Here is a 12,898-nt window from a genome sequence, read left to right as displayed (position 1 = left end):
GAAAGACCAGGGGGGTCTCATCCTCATTTAAGCGGTCTCAGGTAGGTTTTCACTAAATATTTTGAATATCCAGTTGGCACTTTGGGCGCTCCGTAAACATTTAAGACAGGAAGTCTACCCAAATTCCTTTTTTTCACGTGTGTATCTACCTTTTGACTAAATGTCAGATATTAATATTAGAAAGATTAAGCAATTAGGGGGCTCCCACCATTGCCCTGTGCCCTTTGTCCTAAAATTTTGATAATTTTTAGCTGAAAAGTGACAATACAAGCCCTCCATAGATATCGAATATGACATTATTCTGGGCAATCCTTCTGATACAACCTTTATATATACAGAGTCTATGATTTACTTAAATTTTGTGAACATTGAAAGACTAGGGGGTCTCACCCTCATTTAAGCGGTCTCAGGTAGCTTTTCACTATATATTTCTTTTATGGGCTTTCCATAAATATTTCTATTTATAATCCTAATTGTTTTCTAGAGTCACTGGGGTAAAGCTGATGACCGTAACTGCATTCACGGTCATCCCAAGATGTCGGATGAAAAATTAGGTCAGTTTCTGTATTGTCTGTTAAAGTGTTTCTATATCATTTTCTTTACAAATCATACATTGAAACGATGTAAATTTATAAAAGAATCACTCAGAAATCACTAATTACTTCTGAGAAATGTGCATGAAACGGGAAATTCGATTTGAAAAAATCGCCAAGATGACCGTAAATCACAATCGAGATGACCGTAACAGAATCAGCGATTCATAACAAGGCTGACCGTAACTGCTTTTAAGATGACCGTAATTTGTAAATGATGACCGTAACTTTTAAAGAATGACCCTCAATTCTAAGAAATATCCGTATTTATATAACTATCTTTTTGTATCAAATGATTAATCGTGTTGGTATACACATATTAATATGAAAGTTTTATCCTATAGGTAGAAGAAAATAAGACGTGCTTCAAATGCAAAGATTACCATATGTATCTTTTTTACAGTAGAGGGTTCAATTTTTTAAATGAACTTGCCAAAAGACATGCGGTGCACAGCCTTCAACTGCTCGACAAAAGATTTTTTTTTGTTTCTGGGATTCCTTTTAATGACATATAATAAATACACATTTTAAAAATGCCAAAAAATTGCATGTACACCCATTGATATTATATCGTCTTTCATTTTGTAGTGCAAATAAAATAACAGAAATATTTTGAAAATATCATTCGAATAAACTAGTGAAGGTTAGCTCCAGCAAAGTAGATCCTTAAAATAGTATTATACGAAAAGCGTATCACAAGGCGGGACGTTGTCAATTTGTATATATACAGAAATGTTATTCATACAGTCAGGATTCTACTTCTTCAAAATTATCTCCCCATTACGCCAGTTCATGCTCACAGTCGTAGAAATGGAAGCCATTGTAGGGATGACGCTCTGCCAATTTTGCTCTTGAAAACTGATAAATTTATCCACATAGCACCATTACGATCGATCGTTATATGTCAGTTAGATTTTAAAATACAAATGTATCTACTAGCTAATGAGCATTAGTAAATGATCTTGTCTGCATTGATTCAACTTAAAAATATTGTCTGTTTGGATGTCAGATGGAATTTTTGAAAATTCTTAAGCATTTAAAAAAATTCTAATTAAATATTTCGTGGAAGGGCAGACTAAACATTTTCAGTGGTTGAAGATTATAAACCCTAGTTATCACACACACATTTTCATCATCCAAATTAAAAGACTGTCGTCAAGTGCTTTTAGAAAAAATAGCTATTCGAACACACCTACTCTGTTTTTGTGATTCATTAGATAGGTATCTCAATTGACCCATATATTTCATCTTTTCGTACTGTCATTTTTTTACGTTATAAAGTCAACCTGTAGCTTTGATATATAATAATGATAGAATCTGAAGCGAGATGATATATAAAATACTCTTGCTTTGTACGTTTTAAAGACAAAATATACACCCCAAACATGCCCTAACATAAAAAGGTGCACTCGATTTTTCTCTTTTCGATACAATCGTTACCTGTTTTGGGGAACTTTTTCTTGATTCACATAATGGAAGGGCAGACACAAAAATTTCTGAACTAAAAGATTGATATGTTCTCCGTCCGTGATAAAAATAAATCGGAGGTTATGCATTTTCTACATCCAACTTATAGATACTATATATAAAAAAGAAGATGTGGTATTATTGCCAATGAGACAGCTATCCAGAAAAGACCAAAATGACACAAACATTAACAACTATAGGTAACCGTAAGGCCTTCAACAATGAGCAAAGCCCATACCGCATAGTCAGCTATAAAAGGCCCCAATAAGAACCATGTCGTCGACTTGATATCTTATTGTTTTGCATTACTATGTAATAGATACATTGACAACTTATGCAAATGGTGTTTTTAAAATAAGAAAATTGTCGTTTTATTTGTTTCTATTAACTTTTAAAATTTTGTTACTATATCAAACATTACAGTTAACTTTTATCGCTTTCTCGATAAACACAGAGCTTCGATTCTTTTGTTCTATTTCAAAAGTGTTTCCGCCTGCATATATCAAGACAAATTAAGATTTTAATCTGCTTCCTCTGGACCCATACACATGGGCTCGATTACCAAATATTCATATGTATTATTAATGTTTTTAATGCTCCATTTATTGGCATTATGTTTTTTCTGGTCTGTGTGTACGTTCGTCCGTTCGTCTGTTTGTTTGTCCGTTTGTCCAGCTTCAAGTTAAATAAAATTGAAACTTAGTACACATTTTCTCTATGGAATGATCTTTTTAATTTTAATGCCAAATTACAGTTTTATCCCATTTTCATAGTCCACTAAACATAGAAAATGATAGTGTAGATGAGGCATCCGTGTACTAGGGACACATTCATGTTTCTTCAAATTTTCGTCGTATCGCTGTAAATTTGTGTTAAAATTTTAACGTCGATATCAATAAATATTTCATTGTTTACGAGAAATATGCAATTTACTATCATTGTTATAAATCCTAAATATGGCCAATTATATTATAGTTTAAAAAAAGAAATTTATGAAACATATCCGCTAACCGAGCCCCTATTGAGACCGACAAACTCAACAAAAAAGCTTTGAATACAATACGGATATTTCTTAGAATTGATGGTCATCCTATAAAAGTTACGGTCGTCCTATATAAATTACAGTCAGTCTTTACAAATTACGGTCATCCTTTACAAGTTACGGTCATCTTTTAACCAATCACGGTCATCCTTGTTTTATGTTACGGTCATCTTGAAAATATTTTGATTATGATTTACGGCCATCTTAACGATTTTTTCAAATCGAATTTCCCGTTTAATGCAAATTTCGCGGAAGTAATTAGTGATTTTCGAGTGATTCTTTTATAAATCTACATCGTTTCAATGTATGATTTGTAAAGAAAATGATATAGAAACACTTTAACAGACAATACAGAAACTGACCTAATTTTTCATCCGACATCTTGGGATGACCGTGAATGCAGTTACGGTCATCAGCTTTACCCCAGTGAGAGTAATCGGTTTTTGTTTTTGGTTTTTAAGAAAAATCCTGTATTAAAGTACTGTACCTCTTTGATTTTTTTTTATTGACATTTTATCTATATTACATTTAGACAAATATGCAAATTAGAAAAGGGTTTATATTCGAGAACAACGAGAATTTGCGACAGCTTGAAGAGGTCATGAAACTATCTCCTACGTATTATCAGTTCTTTTAACTATAAAAATCATCCTTTTAATGTTATTAAGTATTATTCTTTTTTTATTTTCAACTTAATTTTGAATATCCAACCGACTGCTAGCAGCCGGTTGGATATTGAATATCGAATAACGAACCGGCTGCTAACTTCACACACATCTTTTACTTGTGATGACGTAATGGGCAAGTTTCCAATTTGGTCATTTCAAACAGCTGTTGACATCTGTAATATAATATGTGATGTTCTTGGTGACATTGATATGTATAATTTACTGGAAGACACAGAGGAGGACTCCAATTGATATTTGAATAAAATAATAAAAGCACCTTAAAAGCTGTACATTGTATGTATATATAAAAAGATGTGGTATAATTGCCAATGAGAGAACTCTCCACAAGAGACCAAAATGACACAGAAAATAACAGCTATATGTCACCATACAGACTTCAACTATGAGCAAGGCCCATACCGCATAGTCAGCTATAAAAGGCCCAGATATGACACTGCTAAACACGAGACAACTGATGGCCTTATTTATATGAAAAATGAACTTAAATTAAGCTCTTTACCAAGAAAATTAAAGGAAATACATGTATGTGTTATGATTGGTCCTTTAATCGGAAGAACATAATTTTATTTATTATTTGTAATTGGCTTTGCTGTTAGTACCTTGTGTCAACTATGATAATATAGTTTTTTGTTGTGCTAATGAGTTGCACCCTGTGTGGGGTTGATTACACACTTACACCCTTATATATATAAAAGAAGAGGTGGTATGATTGCTGATAAGACAACTCTCCACAAGTGACCAAATGACACAGAAATTATCATCTACAAGTCACCGTACTTCGTAAACCTTGACTAGGGAAGATGCCGTCGGGTCTTCAACAATGTGCATGTTTCAAGTCAGGAACCTGTTCTTAAGTGGTTGTCATTGTTTCATACCTGTCAAATTTTGTATTAGTTCTCATGTTACAGGTCTTGGACTTACAAAGTAAACTATTTGGTATGTTTATTTCTACATTGTCAAAACTCACCAATTGTATAATATACAGAAGTCATTTAATTTGAACTCTACTGATTAGTTGTCTCATTAGGAAGAATCACCACATCTCCTTCTTTTTATAAGTCAATGAGACAGCCTCACACAAACAAGATATACCAAACATACTACATGTATGTCAACTAGCAGTTGTCTATGCAATATCTAGCTATAAATGATCCAAAGTGAATAAATGTTGTTGGAATAAATACATAAAAAAATCCATCAACAAAGAAACAATAAAAATACCTGGCAAAGGAACTAAAAAACTTCACATGATTGTGCTGGAGTGCAGTGACAAATATTTCAGTTCCAGGAATGAAAATAACAACAAAAATGTTTAAACGAACCCATTGATGAACCTATGTGCTCCAGAAGGACAGGGATTCATTCTACATGTGGACACATTTGTTGACCTATATTATGAATGTATCAGTTTACAGGATGGGCCATATTAACCCTGACCAACTATTTCAGGTGGTTTTTTTTTAATAGATATAATATTAGGTATGGGGGCCTATGTTTTTTTCATCGGTTAAGCAACGGCAATTGTGTAGCATTGGATTACTAGTCATTGACTGTAAAAAGGTACATTTTAATCTACTTTAAAAATGTGAAGTTTCTTTTAATTGCATAGTCAACATATTGTACTAAATAGGATGTCATATTAAATTATAAGTGGATTACGGACAACAAGGGACGTCTGTCATATTTTATTCCATTAAATGTTCAAAAGGCATCAAAGTCGTCATCTAAATTGTCTCATATGAAAGACGTTCCTTGTTGTCCGTAATCCACTTATGTAGCTCCGGCACTTTCAATCTAGAGAAGATGTCTGAGAATGCCGGAAATTTGGTATCTTCTCTACCAGGAATAAAGTCAAAAACACGTGCAGATTGAAGTTCTGACATCATAGCAATAATGTCATTTAGTTTGGATAGTTCTGTTCTTCTTCTTCCTGTCATATTCTTATTCACTTCTTTTTGCATATTTGTAAAAATCTCTTCTTGAATTTGCAATGTCAAAGCTGCATTTCTTGCACTCTTGTAAGTAGCATTAGCGCCTTGAGCATATATTTTTTTCTTTACTGCCTGGACGAGCATTTCTACCAAGTTGTCATTAGGTAAATTATGTCCAATATTGCCATGCATATTGGCAGTACAATTCCAAATATATTCATACGCCATTCGAGGAGTTAATAAAGAATAACAATAGGCCATGAATCTAAATAGCCACAGTTGGTATTTTGTATGATTTCCAATGCGAGACAATAACATCTGGAATTTAGCATTTAAAAGAATTCTATCTCCATCTCCCATCTTGTAGGCATCATTTGTGTCCCTTAACAACAGTGAACACTTCATGAAAGAAGCCCGGTACAGTGCTATATGGTCATTCTTAGAAGGAGTTTCTTGTTCATTGTCAAAGTCCCATTGATGTTGAATTTTTAAGTGTTTCTTTATGCCCCCTTTTGTTTTATATTGTTTGTTACAAACTTCACAAACAAATTTCTGTAACTGATTGTGATGCATTGCTTCGATTTGCCTGATTTGTGTATCTAAGGCAGACGTTCTTGCTGAGAGAGCTGGCAAATCTGAAATATTGTATGACATAATTAGAACATTTAATAATATACATACATTGTACAAGTACATGTAAATAACGAGTCAGATATTGTCTGTCAGCATTTATATCATGACCTAATGAACATATGACCAAGTAATTGAACTGTGAAATGTAGGTCATTGTGATTCATGTGCAACAAAGAGTTATTGAACTATATACATGTTTGCATGTAAAATATTTTTTGGCATTTAACTAAAGAAATTGATCCATTGTAAATGTAAGATGCAAGAAGAGTTTGATTTATTATATTCTGAGGCCAATTAACAGCACCCCTTATTTGTGGAAAAACATTTTGCTTTAAATATAGTAAAGGGATCACTAAAGTAAGAATGGACCCCTCTCTTATGATTATTTATGAAACTGCCACTGATTTTTATATATTAAATTCTATTTATAAATTATAAAGAATTGTCTTCTTTTGGTTTCATAATTTTTGCAGGCTATCTACTTTACAACCACTTTCAGGGTGATTGTTTAATTACCGTTAGTTATCTTTATGTATTTCTCCAAGATGTCTTCTGATACTTTGGAAATATATCTGTACTTTTCATCTTCTGGTAAAATGTCAAACAATGGCTGTTTCCTTACAGGCTCTGCATTGATTTCAGACAAATCCAGTAAATGCATACATGCAGCCACAATGTAGGAATCCAAGCTGTCCTCCACAAATGAATAATGAGATCTGAAAAGGAAATAACAAGTCTGTTTATATATAAATATAAAAAAGACAATGCGGTATGAATACCTATGAGACAACTCTCAAGAGACCAAATGAATAAGATATTAACAAGTATTACAGCCTTCAACAAAGAGCAAAGCCCACACTGAAAATTCAGCTGTAAAAGGCTCTTGTACTTTTATATCCCAACAAGACTCTATTGTGGATAGTTGTCTCATTGGCAATCATACCACATCTTCTTTTTTATAAGTACTGTGATTTTTTTTTAAATCATGAAAAATAAGGCAAAGTTAATGGAACATAAACCATATAATTAACTACATATGAAGGCATCATCCCTTTATGTATCAATTATCCAAATTTCATTCCTCTTATAACTTGCATGTATTGAATTCACGATAAAACTAGGCAGGAGGAATTTCATACAAATGTTCCAAATTCTATATTCCAATCTGAAAATAAGATAGGAACAACTTTGCCTCGCATGTATATCATGTTTATATAGGTACCTGTATTTCTGAACAACCTCTTCTGAACCACGAACATCAATCCTACTTATAAAATTTCTAAGATGAAATAGGGTTCCTTTATCTCCCGCAGAAGTACTCTTGTAGAAAATCTGGTAAATGAACTGAAAGAAGACAAAATAAATTGCAATTTAATAAAATGGTTCAATTTTAAACTTCTCATAAATCAAACATTAATTGTGAAAATGATAGATATACAATTTTTAGTATCAGAGCATATTCTGTATCAAAACATTTTTTTAAAAGATTTTCAAAACAAAAATTCAGAAAAAAAGAGGGGGAGGGAGGGTGTACTTTACTGTCCCCTACAGGTATATGTACCAGTGGCAGTCTAAAACTTTTCATAAAGGGGGGAGGGCACTCCAGTCATGCTCCAGTGATTCCCTATATAATCAATCCAATTTTTCAAATGAAAGGGGCCCCGCCCCTAGCCCCCCCCCCTTAATGTGTACCACTAATTATTGAAACAAAACTACAAATTTCAATATTGCTTAACCATTAAGAAGATAGGAACTTGTGCTACATAAGTTGAAAGGGTGAAACTGAAAAAAAACATTAAATACTATCTAGCCTAGTTAACAATAAAAAAAAAAACCAGAAATTAATAACCAATTAAATAAATAAAGTAACGAAAATAAAAATCTATCTGTACCAACAAACTTATCAACAGTTTCAAGAAAATGTTAAATAGAAGTTGTTTTTGTGGTGTTTTTTTTTTTTATAAAAAACATAAACATGATAAATCCAAATTAATCATTTGAAGTACAACTATTTGCTTGTGCCATGTTGTTATGTTTCTTGGTACATTCAATAACTAGAAAAAGGCCAAATTAAAATATAATTGATTTTGATTATTCTATTTGTTACTTTATTGTTCAATTATATTTTATGGCCATCTTAACAAATCTGCATGCAGAAACTGAAACAATTTTTTAGCATAAATTTTATGACTTCAGAACAAAATACTGTTCCACAAGAAAGGGGGATGATTAATTGACGAAAAGAACCTTTCACTTGATTACTGTGTGACAGTAGTCTGTTTGAAGCCAGGATGAATTCTACAATATTTTGCTACTAAGAACAACATGCCTTTAAATAACTTTAACATTGAACATCTCTTTTCAATACCAAAAGCAGGTTCATCATTCTATGCAAGCCTTCAGGGCGGTGAATAACGCCAGTGAGTCTTTCATAATCTGTGGTACCATTTAACATAGCAAGTTGTGCTGAGTATGCTCTTTCATTTGTTAAAACATCTCCTCCAAAGACTTTCTTCTTTATAACGGAGGGATTTTCATCATCAGTTCTTGGTATGAAATTAGCATGGATATGCTCTAGAATAGTTATCATATCTTCAGATTTGTTCTCACTCTTATCTAACATGTCGAGAATTGCAAAGTTTGATTTACCAGAAAGTTCATTTAAATGAGGGTGCGGAATGAATTTGGGCAAGCAGCCTTTATATTTTTTCAAGCAGTCAACATATTTTACAAGCACATTCATGATATGAAACATGAAATTTTGGTCCAATTTACTGCAGTCATTCAGATTTGGAATAAATGTACTGTTGTCAACAGAAGTAATGTCGGAAATTGGAGCTGTATCATCTAAAGTTGGATTTAAAACTCTCTTTTGTAAACCTACTAACAAAAACCAGTGCCAGCTCTTTCTTCTCCTATCAATACTCATTTGCGAGGGACTTCGGTTTAAATCAATATTGTCCCCTATTATGTCACTTGATTTGTGATCTTGAACCGTACCTGTTTTTTCTAATGAGTCTTTCTCTTTCAACATCAGTTCTCCAATTTTGTCCTTTTGTCTCTGTAACAGCTTCTGCTTCTGTTTTGATGCTGCTGAAGACGATACACACAGTCCCATTTTTGCTAAAGTATCTATTGTCTGTAAAAACATTATGTTAAAGATAAGGTTTAAAAGAAATATGTTAAAGGAAAAGCAAAAACAAGCAACTTGAAATTAACCATGCATATTTATAAAACAGACTTAATATCTTTACATGTGTTGGGTTGTACATAATTTTATGGAAAAAGAAAGATAAATGATATTTGGAATAACATAAAAGCTCCTGTGTGACAGCTCTTTTGTGCATGTTCACAGAATTCTTTTAATGTGCATGTTTTTAAATTCTTATTTCAGATGCAGTCCTAATAAATTTGGCAGGGGTATTGGAGTAAAAAACTTATTGTTTTAATTACAAATAAATACAAATGTATATTGACCATGTTGACCGACCAAAAAAAGCAAACTGACAGAAATCATTTGTAACTTATTTCAGAATGGAATATTAAAAATTAAAATGTACATGTATACCTCATCAGTTGTGCCACCTCTGTCTAGAATCTGGGCCAATATATGGTGTATTGCTGACATTTGAGGGTTTCTGAATTTAAGAACCACAGCTGCTGTAATTACAGTTCCCAACATTGAACCTTTAACAGCATTTTGTAAGATACCATGAAGTAGAGGGGCTTTTTTCTGGATTTCACTGTTTAAATTTTCCATGGAAAATGTGGCAATATGGTCACTGCTGCAATTACGTAGTGCTGACGCATCTTTTCTAGCACATAAAATGTTACATTCCTTATTTACTTCAGTGAAAATTGATTTATTGACAGATTCCTTCAATGATGATTTGTAAATAATTCTACCAATTCTGTCCTTTGAACTGTCATGAGATAAGTTTTTTACAATTCTTTGGTAATTTCCAGGTGGTATAATTCTGCTCTTTATTTTTTCACTTCCTGAAGTTCTGTATAATACCTACAAATGTTATATCATATTTTAGCTACATGTACATGTATACCTAATGCATAAAAGTACAATGCACTGCCACTACATCCATGTCTATAATGTGCATAATTATAAGAATTAATGTATGGAATAGCCACCTTTCTATTTTATTCTTAGTTATATTGCCCTCTATGCAAATGATGCATCAATATGTACATGCATGTCCTCAGTTCTTGTTATTAGGTTGCTGTCTTAAAGATGTGCATGTAAACCTCCCCTTTTCTTCACTTGACACTTCTTATCCCAAATCTCCTTTTATTTATTTCACACTTAATACATGTAATAAGATAATGTATTTTGATGATACACTTAAATTAATTAGAGCTTAATTCAGTTGAAGTTACTTTTTTTTTATTGGGGGGGGGGGGGGGGGGGGGTGTCTGTCTTAAAAAGGTACATGTTTAACCCACATCTCCTTTTATTCATTGGACGCTTAATAAAATAAATGTATTTTGATGATACATATGTCATGCACATGTATGTACATACAAAATGAACATTAATTAAAGCTTAATCCAGTTTAACTCATTTGTATTGGGATGCTGTCTTAAAGAGGTATATATTCACCCATCTCCTTTTATGCATTTGATGCCTAATACTAGATATACATGTGCATGTATATGTCTTTGTATGGAAAATATATTTTAATTGAGGCTTAAATCAGTATAACTGCATTGCGAAGACAAACTTTCATATAAAATAAAACATCCTCCCCATATAGGTATTTTATTTTATAAGGACAAAGACAAACAAAGGCATTTTATCTATTTACATCATATTCTGTTTGTAACTACTGTCTGATCCTTTTGTCATTTTGAACAATAAAATATGTTTAAACTAATATACTGTCAGTATGACCAGATGACAGTAGCAAAACACTTACCTTTGCTTTGCCAGGAGAAAATAAGCTGACACTGACTCTTTTTCTTTTTTTTTCCTTCTCCTCTTCCATCTCTCCTGTAGCTGATAATTCCAGTTTAGGTAAAATGGTGCGAGTTCTGGTTGGAGTGAATAGGAGAGGTTTTTTAACTTTTCTTGGTGTTGGGGAATTAAACCACGGACGTTTAACCTGCTGACTTGTAGATTGCTTATCAGGTGACAAACACGAGGATGGCAGAGATGAACCCGGTGTTTTTGGTTGAGCCATACCTGTTTCAAGATACTTCGCTCTTAGTACTTTCATTAAATCTAGTTTTTCGTTTCTGAGGGTTTCCACTCGGTGGCAAATGTCAAAATCTATTTTGGACAACTTGTTCAATTTCGTAAAACAGAAACCACAAATATAAGATGACATCTCATCGTTTACACGAGGAATATACCCCAGAACTTCAATTAGTTGATTAATTACTTTAAAGGTGTCACTGAATATTGTTCTTCTATTTTTTGGGGGTAGAGAGTCGTGACACAATCTGCAGATCGCCATGTTTGTTTACATTTTATCATTCGCACGTGTTCGCCGTAAGACGCCTTTTGATTGGATGCAGCCAGTTACGACTGCGACCAATCAAAATGATATTCTTGTGGTTAACAAAATCTGGCTCGATCCGCCAAGGGTGGAGAGAGCGGGAGTGGATCGTAACCCTTGGCTAGCGAAGATGGTTGGTTGGTTGGATGGTTGATCAATTAAACACGTTGGATAGGGTCAATTAAAACAAGCGAAAAAAAAACAAATGATACCGTCGACCCCGTATTAAACACATGAAACGGAAACATGCACTGATTGATTGATTGATTGGTTGGTTGGTTGGTTGGTTGGTTGCATGGCTGGTTAAACATGTTAGATAGGTTCAATTAAAAGAAGCGAAAAAAATGAGAACTTGGACCCCGTTTTAAACACATGAAACGGAAACATGCATTGGTTGATTGATTGGTTGTTTGATTGATTGATTGATTGATTGATTGATTGATTGATTGGTTGGTTGGTTGGTTGATTAAACACATTTGATAGGGTCAATTGAAACAGCGAAAAAGAAACAAAGAAGATCTTGGACCCTATATTAAACACATGAGACGGAAACATGCACTGATTGATTGATTGATTGATTGATCAATTGATTGATTGATTAACTAATTGATTGGTTGGTTGGTTGGTTGATTAAACATATTTGATCGGGTCAATTGAAACAGCGAAAAAGAAACAAAGAAGATCTTGGACCCTATATTAAACACATGAGACGGAAACATGCACTGATTGATTGATTGATTGATCAAGTGATTGGTTGGTTGGTTGGTTGGTTGGTTGGTTGGTTGCATCTCTGGTAAAACACGTTAGATAGGGTCAATTAAAAGAGGCGAAAACAAATGAAAACTTGGACCCCGTATTAAACACATGAAACGGAAACATGCATCGATTGATTGATTGATTGATTGATTGATTAGTTGGTTGGTTGGTTGGTTGGTTGGTTACAGAAAGGTCAAATCTCTTCGGACAAATGTAAAAAAAGTAGCGCCTCATCCACCTCAACGTTTTTCACTATTTACTATTTCTGTATTCA

At 33.2% G+C, this 12,898-nt stretch overlaps 1 protein-coding gene across 1 annotated transcript; it reads right to left on the bottom strand.

Moving 5' to 3' along the window:
* Positions 1-5,458: 5,458 nt before the first annotated feature.
* Positions 5,459-11,999, bottom strand: LOC139527364 (uncharacterized). Its single transcript, XM_071322751.1, has 6 exons — positions 11,287-11,999; positions 9,924-10,373; positions 8,724-9,494; positions 7,578-7,699; positions 6,872-7,071; positions 5,459-6,357 (listed from the first exon to the last, which is right to left on the bottom strand). Exons 1-6 carry the CDS (start codon positions 11,824-11,826, stop codon positions 5,516-5,518), a joined length of 2,925 nt encoding a protein of 974 aa, XP_071178852.1. The 5' UTR covers positions 11,827-11,999; the 3' UTR covers positions 5,459-5,515.
* Between the last annotated feature and the right edge of the window lie 899 nt (positions 12,000-12,898).

This window comes from Mytilus edulis, chromosome 6 (assembly GCF_963676685.1).
Source record: "Mytilus edulis chromosome 6, xbMytEdul2.2, whole genome shotgun sequence".
In the NCBI taxonomy this organism is placed as follows: domain Eukaryota; kingdom Metazoa; phylum Mollusca; class Bivalvia; order Mytilida; family Mytilidae; genus Mytilus; species Mytilus edulis.
Note: the sequence above shows the minus strand (reverse complement) of the source record. Positions and strands in the feature narration are given on the sequence as shown.